Raw genomic sequence first — 25,398 nt, 5'->3', positions numbered from 1 at the left:
CCATTCCTGAATTATCCTCTTAACTCTAAGTAAAGCCTTCACCATTTGGTTTTGGAGCTTCTTTTATTTTCTCTTAATAATTTTCCAGACCTCAGAGGTATAATTTTCATCTGTATGAAGCTGACTCCACCTCATCAACCAGCTAGGTAGCTCACCCTATATTCCATAAGTTTCCGACTAAAAATGTACCAGACAGAATTCATTATTATCCCCCTTAAACTCAACCTTCCAACAAATATCCTTGTTTCTATTAAGAATACTACTAACCTTTCAGTTAACCAGGTCTATAATACTGCAATTATCCTCAGTCCTTATTTATCCCCCCTCTTACCCCACCTTAGTACACTGCCAAATCTTAGTGATCCTTGTCTCCACATTTCTCACATCCTTTCCCTACTCTACACTCACAAAATTATCTTTCTAGTTCATATCACCATTTCTCATTTAGTTTAGAAGCTACAATAGCCTCCAACTTGGACTACCTGTTTTCAGTCTCTCTCTTTTCTAATCCATCCTACATACAACTGTCAAAAATAACAAATGCCTGGACATAACAATCCCCTATTCAAAAAGTATCATTGCCTCTTGCTTCTAGCAATTGCTAGAATGAATGCAAATTCATTAGTTTCACATTTAAAACTCTTCACAAATGTGTATAGAAGAATTGCACATAGTTAACATATATTGGATTATTTTCTCTCTAAGAAAGGGTTGGGAGGAAGGGAGGGAGGAAAATTTGTAACACAAGATTTGCAAAGATGAATGTTGAAAACTATCTTTGCATATATTTTGAAAATAAAAAGCTATTTTTTAATATAAAAAAAATCCCTAAGGGGGAAAAAAAAAAAAAAAACCTTTTCACAATTTGGCTCTAGTTTGGATATACAGACTTATTTCACATTACTTCTCTCCCTATACTCTTGTTGTTTCAGCCAAAATGGCCTTTTTTCTATCCCCCAAATATTTCTTCTACCTTTTAAAATTTCAAGTTCACTTATGTTCCATTTTCTATAGGAAACCTCTCCTAATTTCTCTACCCCTCCATGCTATTAGCACTTTTTGTTTCTCCTCACATTACCATGTATTTTCTTATGTGTTAATTTGGTTTTGACATAAAGATTAAAATGTAAGCTTCCGGTGGGCAGGGAAAGAGACTTGAGATAAGGAGACACACAAGAAATCCATTGCAATAGTCAAGGCAAAAAAGTGATGAAGTCTCGGACTAATGTCTCTGTGAGTGGAGAGAACAGGTCATATGTGAGAAATTTCATGTAGATAGAAATGGAATTATTTGGCAAATGATTACTATGTGGAGTAAGAATAAAGAGGTCAGCCAATCAATAAATATTTACTAAGCACTTACTATGTATGCCTTTAAACACTAGGAATACAAAGAAAAGGTTTTTGTTTGTTTGGGGGAGGATGAAGGGAGATTCTGAGGAAGGGGGCTCTCTTATGGGGAAGAAGGGAGGAGAAGGGTAACTGAGGAAGTATAAATTTCAAAGTTAATGTGATCTTGCAGGGATAAGTTTCTAGAGACAATACTAGAATATTTATTGACTGACTGAGGTTGTTAAACTGGGACTCAAAGAATGGTGATACCTTTCAGAAGAGCAGATACTGACAGTACATACAGTTACTTACCTCTTATTTTGCTTGTTTTCTCTTTTGTAGAAGAGAAGATGTAGACTATTAAGAATGGAACAAAAATGGTTAATAGGAAATTGATATGAAAGATAAGAAAGAATATAATGAAAGTACATAGCTACTCTATATAGCCCAGAATTCTGAAGGAATAGACAGACATGATTACTAAAATACTGTCATTTTTTAAAAGATTGAAGTGACTGACGTAAGTGCCACAGAATTGGGGAAGAGTCAATATTGCAGTTTTCCAAACCCTCTCAAAAAAGGAAGAATATGGAAAATGTAAATTTTAGGAAAGTGAGCTTCACATAATTTCCTGGAAAAATTCTAGAACATATCAATAAAGATACATTTTGAAAGAGATGCTATGATCACAGAGAACCAGGTTTATGACTTTATCAGAACAGATCCTGCAAATGAATTTCATTTTCAAAAACAGATACTGGTTTTTGGCAGGGTTGTTGAATTAATAGTCCAGGGAAGTATTGTAGACATTATTTGCCTAGATTTGGGGTGGGATATTGTGGTCTAGGATTCAGAATTGGCTAAATGTTTAGAACCAAAAAAGTAATTATTGGTTTGATGTAAATTTGAAAAAAAATTTTTGTGAAATATCTTCCAGAGATCTTTGCTTCATCCTAAGTTGACATTATATGTATGTGAAGATATATGTGTATGTGTATATAATTTATAAAATTTGAAAAATTATACTAAATTGTGAATGACAGTCAAAATATAAAAATATTTCACCAGGAAAGAAGAGTAGGCTAGATTTAATAAGGTAAAATTTAATAAAAACAAATGATTTTTTGTTTTTATATAGCACTTTAAAGTTTTCAAGATGTTTTATACATATTTTTCATTTGAGTCTGATAACAATACTATGGATATTATTTATATTTCATATCTTAGAAAAACTGGGGCTCAGAAAGCAATTTGCCCATAATCTCATAATGAGTGTCTAAAGTAAGATTCAAACCCCCAGGTCTTCCTAACTTTTAATATTGTTAGTATAAAGTCAGGTTCAAATGATTGAATCCCTTCCCTCAGTAAACTTACTGCCCATTAGGATGACTGTTAAAAGGCAGAGTGTGCTAACTGCAAAGGTGAGTGCTAAACAAAATGCTCAAAAAATTTGAGAATAGAGAATTCCTTGGGGGAGGAGGGAAAGCTGGGAAAGGCTTTTGTAGGAGGTAAAAACAAAGTGGTCCTGGAAGTTCAAGTGTGCCGAATGATGACAGCTTGCATGAATGTAGCTGGGAACCCATGCTGAGGAAAGAGTGACTAGCTTGGTGTAGCTGGAACATATAGTGTACATGAAGGAAAGTAGAATAACATGAATCTAAAGGGGAAGTCACCCCCTATAGTGAACATCTATATACTCCGACAAGTTCAAATATAGAAAAATAAGGCTCTTTGTGCATCAGTAATGTGCACTGAATAAATTCTGTCATAAATATAAGGAAAAAATGGAAAACCGATCAACAAAACTAGCTACCTAAAGCTTTGACCTTTTTGCCTCATTTTCACTGTTTTGTTATTTTATTAAAAATCTTTATCCAGCCACTGCATTTTAGAAAAAGACTGTGGTTTTTAGAATATATTATAATTTAGAAAAGTTCACAGAGTTCCAGCCTAACGGTCAGGAAGACCTAGATTTAAGGTCTACCTGACACTGAACCCCCTAGTATTGTAAGCAGTTCCCCTAACACTTCAAAGAAAAGAGTGCTAATCTGCATTCCCTTGTAGTAGGATGGGAGTGTCATCAAAAGGAGCTCCCTATACCAAAAAAGAAAGTTTTAAAAATTAGATTTTAATGGAACCTCGCACAAAGATGTGACAATAGCTTCTATGGCATCCCTGACAACTGCTTCCAGTATCATGAATCTTACTTCCTAACAAAGTAGCCCATTCTACTTATACTTGGCTCTGGTTGTTAAAAAAAAATTATTTTAATGTTGAGCCATAATTCTTTCCCTTGAAATATCTGCCTTTTCTCTTCAGACCAATATAGGATATCCTTAAATATTTGAGAACCTTTAAAATATTTAGAGATAGTTGCCATGTCGCTCTATTTATTGTCTTCCTTCAATTTCCTTCAGCCTTTCTTTTCAGTGCACAGTTCTTTAATCCTTTCTCATGATTTTTTGACTTAGAAGCCATTAACCACTTTTCATAGAACCATTTCTGATTTATTATTTGACTTTCCCAACTACAGGACAGTCTTCTTGATGAAGTTTGAGAAAGAATGGGAAATATGAAACGTTACAATATTTTCTCTGACACCTTTTTTCAGACTGGGTTGATATGACAGATTCAGACAGACATAGCAATAGTGTTCCCTCTGAGAGAAATGAAGAGCCCTGTTTTATCTGTGTTTTGTTTTATTTAATGATTTCAAAATATTAGAAAAAAAAAGATTCTGGACCTCTAGGAAGCCAAGTCCTTCCCCAAAGGGGAAGAGTCCTTTGTGAGTTGCAGCATTAAGGAAACATTCTGTTGAATTACCTGAATCATTTTTAAGAATTGATTAGAGTCACTCAGCACAGAGAGAAGATGTAAAGGTTTAGAAGAGAGCAAATAAGACCACTGAGAGGGTAAAGGAACAAAGAACCAATTGGATTATTTTTTTAGTTTAGAGAATTACTGTGTCAGATTAAAGAGGTAATTAACATTTATAGTTTAAAGAGGAGTTGAGTTCTAATGGAGAACTTATGACTATATCAGAAGCTATGAAAAAGGTCCTAGAGCAGCTTTGGGAGGAAAGAAGTGAAAGACAAATATTTAGGGGAGCAATTCTTCTAATAGTTGAGCTAATAAGAAAATACCATTTGTAATTTCAGAAATTTGGGTTTCTTTTAACCCTTATTTATAAGTAGAAATAGAAGTAAACAATGTACATTTTTCTAAACATTCTTTTTCTATATTAAAAATATAATTGAGTATATTACAAAGTGCCATACATGCTTTTCTTAGCCATCTACAGCTGAGGTAAATTTAACATTTTTATCCTTGCTACCCTAATCAGATATACTGATCAATTCATAGGAGCTATATGAGATTCAGACATAAAAGGGACTAAAAAATCTCTATATAACTTTTTCTGAAAAGAACTTATTTCCAATGACAAAACATTACAGATAGTTGGCAATACAGATGCTTTTCTCCAGTGAATGAATGGGGACAAGTCTATGGTAGTTCTTAATCAGTTTTACAGAAGGCTGCACATACCCAGGGATCATTTTCCTTGGTGCCTACTGCAAAAAAGGCTAGATCAGTGTTTCATTTTGAACTAAATGACTCAGTGCCTTTGAAACTGCAGGAATATTTGCCTATGCCCAATCAACTAGAGAGCTTTACTTTTGAATTCTCTGAGTCTCACTTTTAGATCCCAAAACTGGATCCCTATTAGGAGTGTCCTAAAGGAGTAAAATGAAGGTCTTTTCCACTGAATGTTAGCCATCACTTTCCTGGTTTAAAAGAAAAAGGGATGTTGCTTTTGCTTTTTTTTCCCTTCCCTATAAACCCAATTCAGACAGATTCTCCAATCCCCTCCCCAAAATCCTGGAACAGTATCCCAAATGATTGAAGTTTTTGATTTCTCCCAGATTTCAATCTGGATTCACACAGGAAGCCATTTTGCCTGGAGTAAGAACATTAAAGTAAAACAATGGGATCTGTTTTTGACTGTATGAGGAATGAAAACAGCTTTACTTCCCCAAAGGTTCTCTTTAAGTAAATTCCCAAATTATTAATATGAAGGTTTACAAACAAATAAAAGGATTATACCAGGCACTTACATATTTTCCAGCACTGTGCCTAATAAATGCTTATTGACTAACAAACTAAAATAAAATATTTGAGAAATCTCTTCACAACAGACTACATTTTTCTTTGCCCCACCCAGACAGGCAATTATCTTCCTGACTGAATGTTCATTTTGGCTATAGCTTTCTTCTTCCTTGAACTATGGACCAGCATTTCCTCTTGGCTGCAAACCAACAGCAAGGAGCCAAGCTTTAGGGTTCAATTCTTTTTTCTCCAAGCTGAATTGTAGAGGACAATGGCAAAATATAGAAGATCTCTAAGGTGTCTTCCTGTGCCAACATTCTGTGAAACAGAGCACTTACTATGAAAGGACTAAAGTACAAACCAACCAATTCTTACTAGAATGATAGAACTAAGAGAAGCTAGATCTAAATATGTAATATCATGATTCTTCCCCTGCTCCATATTCCCTAAGGCTGAGCTCCATAACTATGGTTAAGGAGGGAATTTTAATCCAAGAAGTTCTAATAGTTCTTCCTGTTCATGTTCCCTTAACTTATAATTCTGCCTATAATAGAGCAAGCAGTAAAGGAGTATTTATTAAATTGATTCAAATTCAATCAAATTTCCTTGGCTACAAAAATAACTAAAGCCTATGATCAGTTAGAGTTCTACAGACGTTTTTCCGACAAAGGCAGGGAGGGTAGGTTTAACTCTCAAGACTGCATTGATCACCCACTGTTAGAAATTATATATACTTTGTTAACTACCATCTTGCCAACTTCCTTTAACTATGTGATCCACAAAATTATCCACAGAAGCCTTTTTCTTGATTTCTTTCAATCTACCCTTTGCACTACTACCAGATTAATCACCCTGACATGTAGTTTGAATCATCTCAAACTCTTGCTCAAAAATCTTTGTCAGCTGAATAAATTCCAAACTATTTGTCCATTATTCATAATCCTCCAGAGCCTGACTCCAACCAATGTCTTATCGCATGGTATTCTCACACAGATTAGCTAAATTTAACCAATTGCTTGCTATCGCTCAAAAAACTCCTATATACTCTCCAACTTCAATACCTTTGCTGATGCTATTCCCTATGCTTAAAATGCCTCACTACCTCTCCCAACTACATATTGTCCTACTTATCCTGAGGCCCAATGCAAATGCCACCTTTTCCATGATTTTTCCTAGATTCCCTCAATTGGAAGTGAGCTCTCACTCATCTGACTCTTATTATACACTCATATTATTTTCTAATTTGTATTCTATTTTTATAACTCAAGGATCATGGTCAATGAATGTCCTCCAGGGCCTAACAGTGTATTTATATGCCCAATGTTTAACATAGGGCCTGCCAAACAGTAAGCACTTAATGTTTTGTTTCTTTCCTTCCTAGAAAATATTTTCTGCTCAGCTTTCTTTCCAGTAATCCTAATACCTCTAGTCCATTGCGACTGTATTCTAATCTCTATGGTCACCAGGTAGAAGTCAGAGGTAGAAATAGAAATCAGATTAACTTTATCTGATATTTTACTAAATTTTTTCCAGTTAATAAAAACCTATTTTCTTTTCTTCCTACATTGTCTTGTACATTAAAAAGAAAAACAAAACCTTTATAATATATACACAAAGTCAAACAAAACAAATTCTCACATTGATCATATCCAAAAAGATGTATCTCATTGAATCCAAAAACTGTGACAAGAAGTAGATTACATGGTTCATCATGATTGGTTATTGCATTATTGTTATAATGTTATTGTATATAAATCATTCTGGTTCTGTTCATTTTACTCTGCATCAATTCACTCAAGTCTTTTCAAGTCTCTCTGAAACCCCGTCCTTCATCATATCTTAAAACCCAATATTCCATTCATATACCATAATCTGTTCAGACATTCTTTAGCACTACAAAAACAGCTGCTATACATATTTTTGAACAATTGAATCCTTTATTCTTTCTTTGATTTCATTCAGATATACAGGCCTGGTACTGATATCACTGAGTCAAAAGGCATACACAGTTTAGTAATTTGGGGGCACAGTTCCAAATTGCTCTAAAGAACAGCTGGACCAGTTCACAGGTTCACCAATGTGTCTATTTTAATGCAAATACTTCAATATTTGTGCTTGCTTGTGGTTTTGCCTAATGGGAATGAAGTAAAACCTCAGAATTGCTTTCATTGCATTTCTCCAACTTTTATTTCTTTGGAGCATTTTTTTCAAACAACAAGAGGTTGGATTCATTCCTGGTAAACTGTCAAAGTGACTCTGGAGAAGTGACTTAACTTGTTTCTTCATTGGTAAAATAATGGCACCTAGTTCCTTGACTTGTTGAATCAAATGAGATATTTATAAATCTTATAAATAAAACTTATAAATCTTAAAGCATTTACAAAAATGCTGACAAAATTGATCCTTTCTTAATTGGCCATTCTGGCTTTTATTCTAATAAAACAATCAATTCTGTATATATTTTGGAATTGAGCCCTTTGTCAAAGAAATTTGCTTTCCTTCTAATTTCAGTTGCACTGATTTTTATAAAAACTTTTTAATTTTATGCAATCAAAACTGTCCATTTTGTCTTCTGTGATTCTATCTCTTGTTGTTATATGAACTGTTTCCCTCAGCTAGGAGATTTGACTTAATCAGTTTGGCAATTAGGAGAAAAGAATAAGGAGAGACTGATTCCATTTTTTCTACTTTCTGGGCTTCATCTTCACCCCTTGTCAAGTCTATGAAATCATGTACACCTCATAAGAACAATTAATAAGAGGTTGGATTAATACATTGCTTTTTATGTGGTGAGCAGTACAGGTATTATTGTCTTAATTTTACAGCTAAAGAACAAGTTTTTAGTGAGGTTCCATAACTTGAAAGCAAGGAAGCCTATCCATGTGTCAAAGTCCAGAATTCTGTCCACACCAGTACTGGGATCTGCCTGAGTTCTTGGTCTTAGGGGAGAAGGGATGAAGGCAGGAGAGCCACCATGAGGCTGGTCAAAAATGCAATCTCTCATTTTCAATTCTTTTCAGCCCTTAAATTCCTTGGTATGATTACATCATTACAGCACACTGTGTATATGTGAACTAAAGAACCATTACATCATCATACTAAGTATATGTGTGAACTAGATAATCATCATCTTATCAATTCCGCTGAGTTAATACCTTGGTTCAAATATACTTCTCCATAGTTCCAGCCCTCTACAACTATTGATCAAAAAAATGTAAATTAAGACAACTCTGAGATACCACTACACACCTGTCAGATTAGCTAAGATGACAGGAAAAGATAATGATGAATGTTGGAGGGGATGTGAGAAAACTGGGACAATGATGCATTGTTGGTGGAGTTGTGAATGGATCTAGCCATTCCAGAGAGCAATTTGGAATTGTACTCAAAGAGTTATCAAACTGTGCATATTCTTTGCTAGCAGTGTTACTGGGCTTATATCCCAAAGAGATCTTAAAGGAGGGAAAAGGACCCACATGTGCAAAACTGTGGCAGCCCTTTTTGTAGTGGCTAGAAACTAGAAACAAGAGTGAACATCCATCAAATGGAGAATATCTGAATAAGTTATGGTTATTAGTGTTCCATAAGAAATGATCAGCAGGATGATTTTACAGAGGCCTGGAGAGACTTAAATGAACTGATGCCAAGTGAAATGAGCAGAACCAGGAGATCATTATACATGGTAACAAGAAAATTATACGATGATCAATTCGGATGGACATGGCTCTCTTCAACAATAAGATGATTCAAACCAGTTCCAATTGTTCAGTGATGAAGAAAACCATATACATTCGGAGAGAGGCCTGTGGAAACTGAGTGTGGACCACAACATATAACATTTTCATGCTTTCTGTTGATATTTGCTTGCATTTTGTTTTCTTTCTCAGGTTTTTTTTTTCTTTCTAGATATAATTTTTCTTGTGCATTAAGATAACTGTATAAGTATACATATATTGGATTTAACATATATTTTAACATATTTAACATGTATTGTACTATTTGCCATCTAGGGGAGAAGGTGGGGGGAAGGAGGGAAAAATTTGGAACAGAAAGTTTTGCAAGGGTCAATGTTGAAAAATTATCCATGCATATGTTTTGTATATAAAAAGCTTTAATAAAAAAGACTAAGTCCTAGGAATATAAATGCACAAACAAAATAGAGAAGTTTAAATTGTCATAGAGGAAGACAATGCACATAAAAGAATGGTTACCAGATAAAGGTGTTTCGGTGTAGAAGTCCAGGAAATGATTCAGGCAGCCAGAGGAGGTCAATTATCACCACCTTTTCAGAAGCTATGGTGGACGGTAGTATCTATCTGATTATAGTTCTCAAAGCAAGAATTGAAAACAGTGGGAAAATACTTGACTGTCATTATTGGGGAATGACTAGTTTGAGAGTAAGGCATGGTCTGGGACCAGCAGCCCATAGAGGGTCAGGAGAGTTTATATTCACTTTCACTAACATGGAGAATTCAGTCCCAGGTAGATTTTCAGATGCCTAGTAGTTCAACTCCCCCAGAAGAAAGAGTCCAGTCTAAAAGCTCCATTCCACATGAGAAGAAAGGGCAGCAAGTAAATGGCAAGATGCTTGCTCAAGACTGGGTTCCAAAGATTGGTTCCTCAAAGTTTATTTGAAAGACAATCATTACACATTTTTCCATTGAAATTAATCAGCAAATATTTATTAAGCACCTACTGTATGCCAAGAACTATGCTAAGCACTAGGGAAACAAAAACAAAAGTAGAATATTTTCTCCTTTGAAGAAATTTAATGGAGGAAACATGCTTATGGCAAAGCATATGCAAGACACCACACACACACAGATCAATTTAGTGTCCCCTTGGAAAAGGGGGCTTTTTGGCTTTTTCCCTCTTTGTGATTTTGGGCAAATCATTTAATTCTTCTAGAGTTCAATTTCCTCATTGGTAAAATAAGGATACTGGACTAGATCACCCTTACAATACATTCCAACTCTAAGGAAATGATCTGTGAATCTCCTTCTAAGATTCTTCAAGTCCTCACCACAAAAATACTGGAATGAGATCCTAGTATTTTGAAGTTTACAAAGAACTTTCTTCCTAACTTCACGAAGTGTATAGAGCAACTTTCTCAAACATGGGAAAACTCTATTTTATAAATGAGTCAATTGAGTCCAAGTGCAACTAAAAGAGACAACTAGATTAAAGGATCAAAGCCTTCATTGGAATCCCAGTTCTACTAAGCTCCATGGTCTTTGGTCTCCAAACTCAATTTCCTTATCTGGAAAATAAGATTATGCTGGATCTGCAAGATCCTTTCCAAATTCTCTTAATATCCTACTATTAAATGTCACAAGCCTGATATGATGAGTTATGCCTGTAACAAGAGCTTTAATCATGATCCTATCACTAGTTTTATAAAGGAAGTTCCCTTATTTTTCTAGATTGATTACAAAAACTAAATATAAAAATACCATCATCTTGCTGGCTTCTTAAAGATAGAGAGAGATGGGAAAAACTAGGTAAAGGAAGATAATAAATGGCCTTACTGTCTTTAGAAACTTTTAATCATCATCAGTTCAGAAAAATTAAGAGGGGAGAGAGAGAGTTTTATTTTGGGAGAAAAGGGGTGAATCTTTTTGTGCTGCTTCTCTACCCCTTCCATCTTTCTTTCTTCTTTCCTCTCTCTTTCCATAAATTCCATAGTGTGGGAAAGATTTGTAATATCCAGAGAAAAACACCAGAACCCCTAGTTTCATGAGAAGCTAGAATGCGACCTGACACAAGTTGAAGCACCCCAGGAACAGTTAGTTACAGACTATCCAGTCCAGTAAGAGAGAATCATAACATGGAGGCCATCCCAGAATCAATAGTGTCTGTCATAATCTCCCTCTTATGGTAGCTCACCCAAATTCTAAAAATAACTTCCTCTCCTTAACCTATACCAGATGCACAGACCATCCTTAAGGAAAGAAGAATGAAGCCCCTTCTGTCCACAAATGTACTCTGCTTCCCACCCCCTACTTTAACCTGCCAGTGACCTGAAGGAACTCTGGGCAGCTGCACATACCAACTTACTAGCTCAATGATGGGGGACTCAAGGGGGCAGCTCTGGCTTCAAGAGGCCACTAAAGTGTAAACAGGTGCACACCCAGGCTTCTCTCGGTGTTGGGAGAATTAGAGCTGGCTACGGCAATAAGGAGCCTAGCCAATACCCCACACCTGCAGCAGGACACCGCTCTCCATTCTTGACTGAGCAAACAAGCAATGGGAAACCCAAACCCTATAGCAGGGTTTTTCACAACATATTCACACATTTTCTTAATATTAGGCAGAATTCCAGACCTATTCTTTGCCAAGTCAACAACATGGAAGAATATCTCAGGATTTTGATTGATATCGTGGCTCATTTATAGGCAAAGCCAAGTGCAATCCACATTTTAGAGCCTCTCTGGTGTTAAAACTATATTCTAACTTCAGTGTAATATCACATACTTTAGATCTTTTTGCATAGGACAAGAGTGCCATCTAGTGCCACAGCAAGAAGGAGACGTCTATATAATTCAAAATAGGAAGAAAAATCATAGAATTAATTGTAGGATCTAGTGAAGAAAAAAGACTTGGGAGCCACCTAGTCCAACCTGATTTTGCAGATGAAGTAATTAAGGTCAAGAGAGAGATAATTATTTGCCAGTCATCATACAGCAAATCAATGGCCAAATCAAGACTAGAATTAAGGTCTTCAGACTCTTGTTGCAGAATTGTTCCTACTATTTAGGTTATTTCCTTATTAAATGGGAAGAAGATTACCACACCCCCAAAGAAGAGGAGAGCGTAAAGGAATATCATTTCAAAAGTCTACAACTTCACAGCATGAGAACAGGGTACAAGCAATGTGTCTATTGAACTTGCTATATATTAACTATGCATAATACCAAATTCAATTCAATTCTAACTTTGTGACTTCAAGCAAGTGATTTCAATTCCCTGAACCTGTTTCTTTCTTTCTTCTTCTTTTTTTTAATAGTTTTTATTTACCAGATATATGCATGGGTAATTTTACAACATTGACAATTGCCAAACCTTTTGTTCTAATTTTTCCCCTCCTCCCCCCCCCCACCTCCAGATGGCAGGATGACCAATACATGTTAAATATGTTAAAGTATAAATTAAATACAATATATGTATACATGTCCAAACAGTTGTTTTGCTGTACAAAAAGAATCGGACTTTGAAATAGTGTACAATTAACCTGTGAAGGAAATCCAAAATGCAGGCGGACAAAATAGAGGGATTGGAATTCTATGTAGTGGTTCATAGTCATCTCCCAGAGTTCTTTCGCTGGATGTAGCTGGTTCAGTTCATTACTGCTCTATTGGAACTGACTCATTGTTGAAAATGGCCACATGAATCAGAATTGATCATCATATAGTATTGTTGTTGAAGTATATAATGATCTCCTGGTCCTGCTCATTTCACTCAGCATCAGTTCATGTAAATCTCTCCAGGCCTTTCTGAAATCATCATCCTGTTGGTCATTTCTTACAGAATAATAATATTCTATAATATTCATATACCACAATTTATTCAGCCATTCTCCAATTGATGGGCATCCACTTATTCCAATTTCTGGCCACTACAAAGAGGGCTGCCACAAACATTCTTGCACATACAGATCCCTTTCCCTTCTTTAAGATCTCTTTGGGATATAAGCCCAGTAGTAACACTGCTGGGTCAAGGGTGTGCACAGTTTGACAACTTTTTGAGCATAGTTCCAAATTGCTCTCCAGAATATCTGGATGTATTCACAACTCCACCAACAATGTATCAAGTGTCCCTGTTTTCCCACATCCCCTCCAACATTGTGCATTATTTTTCCCTGTCATTCTAGCCAATCTCACAGGTGTGTAGTGGTATCTCAGAGTTGTCTTAATTTGCATTTCTCTGATTAATAATGACTTGGAGCATCTTTTCATATGGCTAGAAAGAGTTTAAATTTCTTCACCTGAGAATTGTCTCCTGAACCTGTTTCTTTATCTGCAATATGTGGGGATTGAGCTAAAGGATCTTTTATGTTACTATAGTTCTAATATTCTGTGAGCCTCTGTCCCTTATTCAGTATGACTCCTACAATAATTATGATAATAGATTATATAATTCCATAATAGTTTGCAAATAAATGCATTATCTAATTTGATTTTTGCAACCACTCTCTGAGCTGGGTGTTTTTCTCATTTTACTTACAGGGAATTTGAGATGCGCAAGGAGAAAGTTCCTTGCTTATGGTCCCACAGAGCTTAGATTCAAATCCATATCTTCTTAATCCAGATACACTGTACTGTACTATCTCTGTACAAGGAATAAAACAAACTTCATGGATCCCCTAAAATGACTTGTCATAATAGTACAACATTTCCAGTCTGCAGGACCTGGAAATGATAATTAGCAAACAAGATAGTGATATTTTAGTGTATGGTTTTGATGGGTGATTTGAAAACATAAGTGATGTTGTTTAAATAATTTTTCCCAATCAGATACAACACGATTCTTTTAGATACATTATTTTTTAAAAAAAATTTTTAATGATTCCCAACATTCTTTGTTTTCTTCCTTCTCTCTGCCAGTGTTTTGATCAAGTTGGAGGGTAAAGGAGTTAATAAAAATGGTAAATGGACTAATGATTTGGCCAATGCCATCTCACCATCAGCCTGTAACTATAGTATACATACACCCCAGTTACTTACCCTATCTATTCTTGTGGTCTGGGAGAAGGATTGTGTGACACAATAACAAAAACAACCAGGCAAAACCCAAAGATCCACCAAGACCCTCAGAAGCAAATACAGAGATCCTGAATATAGGCACAGAAGATGATGTTGTTTGTTCTTAATTTTTTGAAGAGAACCATGATATTATGGAGGTTATGCCATGACTTGCAAATGAATTGGACTTAAGAGAGGGCAGTGCAAAGTCACCAGTCTCACTTTCTCCTCTATACCAGTTCAATGGCAAAATACAGATTAAGACAGAGACAGCTCTCTTTACCAGGTCTTTACCAGGTTTTGTCTGGGGCAACATCCATTCAGTGTTGAAGGCTAGTTAAGAAATGGCCTCTTTTGCCTAGTCCAAAAAATCAATCTAGAAGGGGAAGCTTCACAGGGTTTCTGGCCAAAACAGAAATAATTGCTATTTACAGTCACTCTGAGTCATCAGAGTCCAATGACCAAGTAGATTTGGGCTGGGACCCATGCGTAGACAATCAATGAATGCTAGAATGATTTGGATTTAAGGCATGGTCCTTGAAAAACAAATTTAGCCCATAAACCCCAAGATATCTTGCAGGGTTTCCGCGATCAAAATTTGTTCTCAAATCTTACTGGGTTATATTTGGAAAACTGAGCTATACTTTCAAAGATAAGAAATTACTTTTTGCCACAAAAGCCCATATCTTTAATATTACTCCCCCAGTGATGATACATGGATGTGAATTATGGAATGTCACAAAAATTGCAAATAAACTCACAAGAGGATAGAAAGATGAATTGTGGTTGTAATCAGGCTGTAAAGCAGGTTACCATTGATACAGATATGTAATAATACAAAAGGTAAGACCAAGGTGTAGGATTAGAAAAAGATATAGCATAGTCATGTAGGAAGAATAAGATAACAGCTTCATTGCCAAAATGGTAGGTTTGTTTTTGGAAATATTAAAAGAAATAGAAGGCTTTCAGTATGTTGAATGAATCCTCTGTAGAAGATTTATATAAATATATAGGCAAGAATTGGCAACAAGTGGTATTTATTGGTTATAATATGCATTGGTGGTAGGTTTTATCTGTTCAAATAAAAATCATGGCTTAAGAATATCAGAATATAAGAATTCAAAAGCTATACTGTTAACTAGATTCCCTGGAGATCTATTCAAACTAAGCTATTCAATTCTGGAGCTAGTTAAGATGTAGAACCATTCTGATATCTAGGATGAGTTCGTGAGTTACAGTTACATTTGAAAACTCCTGGCTTCTCCTTTGCACCTCCCATAAAACTATAACAGCACAGAGCTGGAAGTCAGATCTCTTTAAATCCCAGTTCTGCTTCCAATATAATCTTGAGCAAATCACTTAAATTCTTTGGGAATTAGTTTCCTCATTTGTAAAACAAGAAAGTGGGACTAGATAGATGGTCTCTAAGGACTCTTTCATCTCTAAAATTCTATTATCCTATAAACTTTAGCCCAGAACCAAATTAGACTTCCCAGAGCCATTCTGTACCCAAATGACTGCTAACCCCAATTTCCATGCAAGGTTACCATTATTTAAAAATTGAACCCCCAGTTCCTGTCTTTAGGAATTGGGATGGGACTATCATTCATCTTGAATTGTTTTTCCTAGGACTTTGTGTAACCAAAACCTTGTTAGCGTATCTAAGTCATATATTAAAGTATTTAGGATCAGTCTGGGACTTGAAAAATGAGATTAAGGACAACTGGCTGAAAATCCTAAAGAAGCAGATGAAAAGCTGTTTGTATGTATGTGAGGAGGATGTGGGAGGGGGAAGTGCAATAGGGGATGAAGCATGGAGATCTTTACTCTAAATTAGTGGTGACACAGACTCTAATATGATAACATGAAAAAAATTAAGTAAACAAGTTTAAGAAATTGGAAAGTAGTTAAGACTTTGTAAAAACAAAGAGTGATAAAATGCAGTTGTCCTAATATTTAGACAATTTAAGTATATATCCCTCAGCAGTCAGGCATGCCATGGTGTTAGGGTAAATACTTCAACACAGACTTAATCATATAGAATTTCTTTTGAAAAGCCATGGACAACTGAGAGGTAACAGAATATTGAGAAAATATGATATCAAATCTTTGAAAAGTAAGAAATACGATCTAGGAAAATACCATCTGGTAAGTATAATCCAAATTCTTAGATGAGTATTATAAAAATAATTAAAGAAAAATACTGTAATCAAGAACACAAAATGTAGATAATAAACAGGATTGTGCCTTTTCTCTAATAAATCAAGTTAGTGGGTAAAGAACATGTCTTTACAGCATTTCACAAAATTTTAACTTGCAAAATTAACTCACTGACTTAACCAAAAGATGGTCACATAGGTCATTGTAAGGATGACAACTACTGGTAAAGATGATTGTGTCATTGAGAAAAAGCATCTAGTGAGAAACTGCAATAATAAATTTAATTTAGGTCTTATCGAGCATCTTCCTGTGCCTCTGAAAACAACAGTAATTGGTATATCAATTAAAACCATAAATGATACTCTACAAACTGAGCACTAGAAAAATAAGAGCCTGAGAACTGGAAAAATCTAAGCTTTAGGACCCAATAATAATGCAAAACAACCAAAAACCAATTCAATGATTAGAAAAAATGCAAATTATGTTTGCAATGATAATCAGCAACAAAAACTACCATTTTATATTTGTATTACACTTTTTCTATTTTTCAAAGTATTTCCACATCTTTTATTATATTGTAAATTCCTAAATTTAAAAACCTAGTAAGTACTAAATAGATATATGATGAATTTTTTTTATTTGCTTAACAACTGTTAAGATAGGTACAGCAGTCATTCATATCCCATTTATTAGCCAAGGAACCTAAGACTCAATTGGTTAAATTGAGTTCAATTTCAAGTTCAAATAGTAAGTTAATAGTTTAATTTGACAAAGAATTCTTAGTCTGGTATCTTCCATTACCATATGGCAACTATTTACAAAACACAAATTAGAATTATTTTTTCTGGTTAAATTAATTAGAAATTACAATATTCTTTCTTTGTTCTTTTTATATTAAAGCTTCTTTATTTTTCAAACATTTACATGGATAATTTTTCAACACTGACCCTTACAAAATCTTGGGTTCCAAATTTCCCCTCCCTTCTCCTCATCCCCTTCCCTAAATAGCAAGTAATCCAATATATGTCAAACATGTTTAAATATATGTTAAATCCAATAGATATATACATATTTATACAATTATCATGCTGCACAAAAAGGATCAAAAGGAATCAAAAAGAAAAAAAAATGAGAAAGAAAATAAAATGCAAGTAAAACACCAAAAAGAGTGAAAATTCTATGTTGTGATCTATCCTCAGTTCCCACTATCCTCTCTCTGGGTGTACTGGCTTTCTTCATCACAAGACCATTGGAACTGACCTCAATCATTTCATTGTTGAAAAAAGCCACATCCATCAGAATTGATCATTGTATAATCTTGTTGCCGTATACAATGATCTCCTGGTTCTGCTCACTTCACTCAGCATCAGTTCATGTAAATCTCTCCAGGCCTTTCTGAAATCATCCTGCTGGTCATTTCTTACAGAACAATAATATTCTACAACATTCACATATCATAACTTATTTAGCCATTCCCCAACTGATGGATATCCATTCAGTTTCCAGTTTCTTGCCACTACAAATAGGGCTGAAACAGACATTTTTTTGCACATGTGGGTCCCTTTCCGTCCTTTAAACTGTGTGCACAGTTTGATAGGCCTATGACATGGTTCCAAATTGCTCTCCAGAATGGTTGGATCCATTCACAGTTCCATCAGTAATGTATTAGTATCCCAGTTTTTTCCATATTCCCTTCAACATTCATCATCTTTTCTTGTCATCTTAGCCAATGTGACAGGTGTGTAGTGATATCTCAGAGTTGTCTTAATTTGCATTTCTCTGATCAACAGTGATTTGGAGCACCTTTCCATATGACTAGAAATAGTTTCAATTTCTCCATCTGAAAATTGTTCATATCTTTAGATTATTTATCAATTGGAGAATGGCTTGAATTCTTATAAATTTGAGTCAATTCTCTATTTTAGAAACGAAGCCTTTATCAGAACCCTTGAATATAAAATTTTTTCCAAGTTTATTGCTTCCCTTCTAATCTTGTCTGCATTGGTTTTGTGTATATAAAAACTTTTTAACTTAATATCAAAATTATCTATTTTGTCTTCAATAATGTACTCCAGTTCTTCTTTGGTCACAAATTCTTTACTTCTCTACATACCTGAGAGGTAAAGAATCCTTTGTTGTTCTAATTTGCTTATAATATCACTCTTTTATGTCTAAATCATGAATCCATTTTGACCTTATCTTGGTATACAGTGTTAGGGTCAATGCCTAGTTTCTGCCATACTAATTTCCAGTTTTCCCAATAGTTTTTGGCAAATGGTGAGTTCTTATCTCAAAAATTGGGATCTTTGGCTTTGTCAAACACTAGATTACTATAGTCATTGACTATTTTATCCTGTGACCCTAACCTTTTCCACTGATCAACTACTCTGTTTCTTGACCAGTATAAAATGGTTTTGATGACCGCTACTTTATAATAGTGTTTTAGGTCTGGTGCAACTAGGTCACCTTCATTTGCATTTTTTTCATTAATTTCTTTGAAAACCTTGACCTTTTATTCTTTCAGATGAACTATTATTATTTTTTCTAGGTCTGTAAAATCTTTTCTTGGGAGTTTCATTAGTATGGCACTAAATAAATAGATTAATTTAGGAAGTATTGTCATTTTTATTGCATTAGCTTGGCCTACCTATGAGCACTTGATATTTTCCCACTTGATTAGATCTGACTTTGTGTGGAAAATTGTAATTGTGTTCATATAGTTCCTGATTTTGCCTCAGCAGATAGATGCCCAAATATTTTATATTATGTACAGTTATTTTAAATAGAATTTCTTTTTCTATCTCTTGCTGCTGAGCTTTGTCGGTAACATGTAAAAATGCTGATAATTTATGTGGATTTTGTATAGTTTTTAGTTGATTCTGTAAGTATACCATCATATCATCTGCAAAGAATCATAATCTGGTTTCCTCATTACCTACTCTAGTTCCTTTAATCTAGTTTTCTTCTCTTATTGCCAAAGCTAACACTTCTAATACAATATTGAATAGTAGTGGTGATAGTGGGCAACCTTGTTTCACCCGAATCTTATTGTGAATGGTTCTAGTTTGTCCCCATTACATATAATGCTTGCTGATGGTTTTAAATAGATGCTACAGATCATTTTAAATGAAAACTCCATTTATTCCTATACTCTCTGGTGTTTTTAATAGGAATGGATGTTGGAATTTGTCAAATGCTTTTTCTCCTATTGAGATAATCATGATTTTTGTTAGTTTGGTTATTGATATATCAATTACGCTAATAGTTTTCCTAATATTAAACCAGCCCTACATTCCTGGTATAAATCCTACTTGAACATGGTGTATTGTCCTGGGGATGACTTGCTGTAATCTCTTTGTTATTATTTTATTTAAGATTTTTGCATCAATATCCATTAGAGAAACTGACCCATAATTCTTTTTCTCTTTTTTGACCCTACCTAGTTTCAGTATCAGCACCATATCTGTCATAAATGAATTTGATAGGACACCTTCTTTCCCTATTTTTTCAACTTTTTGGTAGAATTCACTTGTAAATCCTTCTAGCTCTAGAGATTTTTTCTTAGCAAGTTGTTCTGTTTGTTTTTGTTTTCAAATTGTTCAATTTGCTTGCTCAATTTCTTTTTCTAAAATGGACTATTTAAACAATTTCTTTCCTTCTCTGTTAATCTGAGCAACCTATATTTTTGTAAATATTCATCCATTTCACTTAGAGTATCAGGTTTATTAACATTTAGTTAGGGAAAATAACTCCTAATTATTGTTCTATTTTCTTCTTCATTAGTGGAAAGTTCTCCCTTTTCATTTTTGATACTAACAATTTGATTTTCTTCTTTCTTTTTTTCTAATCAAATTAACTAAAGGGTTATCTATTTTTAAAAATTTTTTTCATAAAACCAACTCTTAAGTTTTATTAATTTAGTAGCTTTCTTACTTTCAGTTTTATTAATTTCCCCTTTTATTTTCAGAATTTCAAATTTGGTATTTAATTGAGTTTTTTTCCTAGCTTTTTTAGTTGCTAGCTCAATTCATTGATTGTCTTTCTCTATCTTATGGAAGTAAGCATCCAGAGATATAAAAGTTCCCCTAATAATTGCTTTGATTTGGTATGTTGTCTCATTGTTGTTGAAATTACAATATTCTAATTATAATAGTATTCTAAAGTGTTGTTGGGGACAAAAGCAATAGTAATAATCATCAAACTCAAGCCTACAAGAAGGAAAATATCAATTTAATTAATTACTTTGCCAGTGAGGGAGATATTTATCAAGAATGCCAAATCTACCAAACCTTAGACTTGAGAAGGCCAGGAAAGAAGAAAGTCTTCACCAGATTAGTTCTGAATTCTTCAGCATGATATAAAATAGGCTTCCAAATTGCTAAAATGAGAAATTTTTTCTCCTCTATAGTCTCTACTCCAAGTTTTTGGTTCTCCTTGTCTCACCTATAGTCAATACACAGACATTCCATCCTACAGCTATGTACATTTTATTGTTTTGAACATCCCTTCTTACCTTATCTTTTACTGAAAGGATGGAGAAAGTGTTATATGACTAGCACTTATATTAATTAGGAATAAAGAACCATTAGAGGCAAGGAGTTTGTCCTCTTCTGCATCCAGCTGATTCAGCTCTCAAAAGATGCTAGTTTAGAAACTTCCAAAATCCATCTCTGCTACAGATCCAGGCAGCACAAACTTCTCTAGACCTTGCAGACACCTTGTATTTCTGCCCTGGGCATAGGCACACCCAGCCCCCAATCAGTGCAGGCACAGATTCCGGCAACTGGTACAGTCCTGGCCATGCCAAAAGTGGTCACCTGAAGTCAAGAGCTATTCTCTGTAATCACCATAGCACAGGTGAATGGCTCTTCTTGTCCTCTCCCTTCAATACACTTTCTCAAAACTTCTGTGAAGCAGAGCTATCAGGAGCATCTACCTCATAGATAGATAAGAGAGATAGGCAGATAGGTAGGTAGACAGACAGATAGATAGGTGGATAGACATAGACTACAGAGATAGATACAGATAGTTATTCAGACAGATAGATAAATATAGACAGATAAATAGACAATTATAGATAGATGGACACAAGCAAATAGATAGAAAGGCAGGCAGGCAGTTAACTATAGATAGATAGACAGGCAGTTCAATATAGATATATAAATAGACAGACACAAACCATATATAGTCAGGCAGACAGATAAAAGATAGATAGATAGATAGATAGATAGATAGATAGATAGATAGATAGATATAGACAGAGATAAGATTGATAGAGATGGATATATAGACAGACAGACAGATGGATGCATGGATGATAGGTGGAGGAATAAAAAAAAATTAAGGGCAATTTACCAAAGAAATTCAACATGATAACCTTCATTGGCTCAGTAATTCAGGTTTGCATTCTACCAGTATCACACTTTTTTCCTTTGGATCAGTTCATTAGTACAAGCAATCTCACAACTTCATTCCCCATAGACTATGTTATCCCTATCAACTCTTACACTTGGTTGAAATAATTCTAAAGAAGTGATATGACTATTTACAAAGATGGTTTATTTATTAGATTCCTAAATCACTCTTCCAGAATAATCTTCTTAATGAAAAGATTTGATTATCCTCTTCTTGTACCCAAAAAGTCTTTAGTAGTTCCCTATCATATGCCTAATAAAGCCCTAACTCCAACCTATCTGCGCAGTTTTACCTCACAGTAATTCCTTACAGGAATAATGTGGTCTTGTCCAATTAGACTACTTACCATCTCTGGAACTAACCCCATGCTGTTTCATTTTTATCCATTTCCTTATGTTTTTATCTATGCCCAAGATACAAAGCTGTTATTAGGGCAAGGCTATCAAGACTTTGTTTCAGGTTGTCAACTTGAAGCCCATACTCATGTAAACTCATGGTAGAAAAAAATATATTATTTACTTTTGTATTTCCCACAATGTCTAGCACGGGTTAATACAAAATAGGTTCATGGAAAAAGTCATTTTGTTTTCTCACTTACAAAATCTATTAGGCTACCCTAAAAAGTTTGGTAAAACCCCCTATGAATGAATCATTCATTCTACATATATTCACTAAGTACCACTATATACATGACACTCTATGATTTACTATCAATCAAGCTATACATATATGGGAACAAACAGGCTTAACAGTTACCAATTGAATTGTTGTAAAATAATCAGCCATCTATTGTTTTTCTTCATTATAGATCAGTGCAGCTAAATGGCCAGCCTTTGATGATGGTGGATGATGGAACTCTACCAGACTTGAAGCCCCGACCCCTTCGAGCTGGTCGAACATTGGTTATCCCACCAGTAACCATGGGTTTTTATGTAGTCAAGAATGTCAATGCTCTAGCCTGCCGATATCGATAGGCCTTCTTTACATTTATGTGCCACTGGTGGACCTGCTGGATCTGTTTTAATTCTTCAGAGTATACTTTTTTTCATTGGCAAATTAAAGCAGACTAAAATAGACCCTGCTTTCAAGTCCTGCTGGACACAACAAAGGCCTTCTTCCCAAGAAGATACTAAGTTCCATGGAGTGAAAATGTATGCATGCATACATATAAACATATAAAATACTTGCTAAAAACAAATACACAAATTATATATATATATACATATATATATATATACACACCTGTGTATGTATATGTGTGTATATAAACATATATATATATATATATATATATATATATATATATATATATATATACACATACATATAAGTGTGTGTGTATGGATGGATGAATGGCTGGATGTACACCCTAAAAATAAGCAGGCACGCATTCTCCCAGGAGAAATGTCACCAGATGACTTCCAGTGGTTCTAGCCCCCCAGCTACCTGACAACAAAATCTGCCACTTCTGTTGCTGCCCACCCATCAGAAGGAGAGAAAAGGAAGAGGAAAGAGGACTTGCTGGAGCAGAAAACTGATTCTAAATGCCTCACCTTTTACTGTTGTCTGCTGCTGTTCTGGGTTTCTACATACTGTTACCCTTCTTCTTTAGGTAACTGGGTGAAGGAATCAGTTCAGGGCCTAGTGGATAAACTTTTTCCAACTGATATCTATGTATATGTATATGGATCTATGACACTATTTGCTCATTTTCTCACACCCATATTCTTAAAATGTAGAAATGTTGCTAAGCCCAAGTTCTGAAGTATTGATCAAAATCCAGTTCTTCTCAAAGCTGAATATTATTTGGATAACATATATCAAGCAGAGAGAAATGAATCAGGTACTGTGGGGAAAAAAGAAACATCTCTTCACCATTCCTTTCTGCAAAAACAAAATCTACAGCACTAATATTAACTGATCAGAAAAAAGATGATCCCTGAGGAAGATTCTATCCAATTTATCTGACATTTAATTAGTTCTAAATGTACTGTCAGAGGCACTGAAGAAATATGTATAAGAAATGATCCCAACCCTCCAGGAGTTTATAGTATAATAGGGCAGATGACAAAGCTTCACAAATATTTTGAATGTTCTAAGTTCCTACAAGAATGACGCTGAAGAGGGAAAGGTTTCTCCAAATTTTGGAGAGAAATAAGGAATGTCAAGTAGATAATATCTGAATTGGGAAGAGTGGGAAGGATCTCAGAAGAAATGTTTTATAGTGCTAAGCAAGATTAGGTTAAGTAGGGAAAACTTCATGGAAGAAGTAAATCAAAATCATCTCAGAAGGTTAAAACTCAATCTCATATTTTCTACCATCTTCCCACTTAGGAGAACAGGAAACAATAGGATCCATCTATTGGTCCACATAAAATGGCCAGATTCACTGAATCTCAGTTTAGCTAACTTGGCCATGCAGACAATGCTTAGGAGCCAAAGCTTTTAAGAAGGAGGAAAGGAAGTTCTAGTAAACCACAGAAAAGAAAAGACGTATTTCTGGAAGATGAAGAAAATGACAAGTACAAAGCCTCAGGGAGGAACTTGGAAGAGTAAGCTATTAAACAAGTTTGGTTGGCTAGCAATTGAAAAGTATCACCCAGAGTATATCAAACAGTATAATTTAGAAGAATTAGGAGCATTTGGTGAGAGACCTTTATAGTTTTATGATTAGAATTTCCATTTTACTTGAGAAGTCACTGTCAATGTAAGCTTTAGAGAAATCTAGTGAAATGACTGAAATGGAAAAGTTTTTTGCTGCTGTTTATAGGAGAAAAAAGAAGGAAAGTTGATGCTGGGAGACTAGCTAATACTATGCTGTTGCAATAATGGTTATTAGGCACAAAGTGTAAGGTATCTGGACTAATTTGCAACCAAAAGAACAGTAAGAAGACACAGATCTGGGAAATAGAGAAGAACAACACATAACATGATATACTGACATTGGTTTTAGAATAAAGCAAATGTTGATTCTAGAGAAATATGTTGGACACTGAATATTAGCAGGGAAGCTCTCATTGAATCTGAGAATTGGGAGCCCAAGGAGGTATTTCAGCTTTTCTTTTTAAACATGCTTTGGTTTTAATTTTTGGTAGAATCTCATAGAAGATTTCAACAAACAACCAGAATTATGGGACTGGAGAAAAGCTGAGGCTTTAAGGCTGGAGTCTGAAAATGGAAACCATTCAAATAGTTGAGCTCCTTAAGACAAGGAATAAAGAAAAAGCAGGGCAGATGTCACAACACTCCTTGATCATCCTTCATGTTATCTTCTGTGGTTTGCTAAGGTAGAGCAAAATCCTTCAACTTCAGAGAGGAAAAAAAGGCAACTAGCAGATTTGGGAGGGAGAAAAGGAACAGAGAAGGAAGAGGAGGATGTAAGAAGAGGGGTAGAAACTCAACTATAACTATACATTCTGCTAATCACAGACAAGTTTATCCAGGTAGTCAAAGAGAGACAGTTTGTGCTCTGTCTAGGAGAGCACTTAAAAAAGCCTTAGAAAATTTCCAGGCCCTGATGATGATGAAAGAGCCCCAAGAGAATAACTAGGAAGTCATGATATCATCTCCATTACCTCATAGACAGGGACAAATTGGAAGGGATCCTCTATATGAACTAGGGCATTGAGCTACAGTGACCAGT

At 34.9% G+C, this 25,398-nt stretch overlaps 1 protein-coding gene across 2 annotated transcripts in view; it reads left to right on the top strand.

The window, feature by feature from the left end:
• HPSE2 (heparanase 2 (inactive)) overlaps window positions 1–22,948 on the top strand; it is a 703,263-nt gene extending 680,315 nt beyond the window's left edge. For both annotated transcript variants that reach the window (XM_074296035.1, XM_074296034.1), the window contains one exon: window positions 22,564–22,948. In XM_074296035.1, the coding sequence (XP_074152136.1) occupies window positions 22,564–22,729 (166 nt within the window). In that variant the 3' untranslated portion in view covers window positions 22,730–22,948. The remainder of the gene's footprint in view (window positions 1–22,563) is intronic.
• Window positions 22,949–25,398: the final 2,450 nt, after the last annotated feature.

Source organism: Sminthopsis crassicaudata, chromosome 2 (assembly GCF_048593235.1).
Source record: "Sminthopsis crassicaudata isolate SCR6 chromosome 2, ASM4859323v1, whole genome shotgun sequence".
NCBI lineage: Eukaryota > Metazoa > Chordata > Mammalia > Dasyuromorphia > Dasyuridae > Sminthopsis > Sminthopsis crassicaudata.
This window is presented reverse-complemented; position numbering and strand designations above follow the sequence as displayed.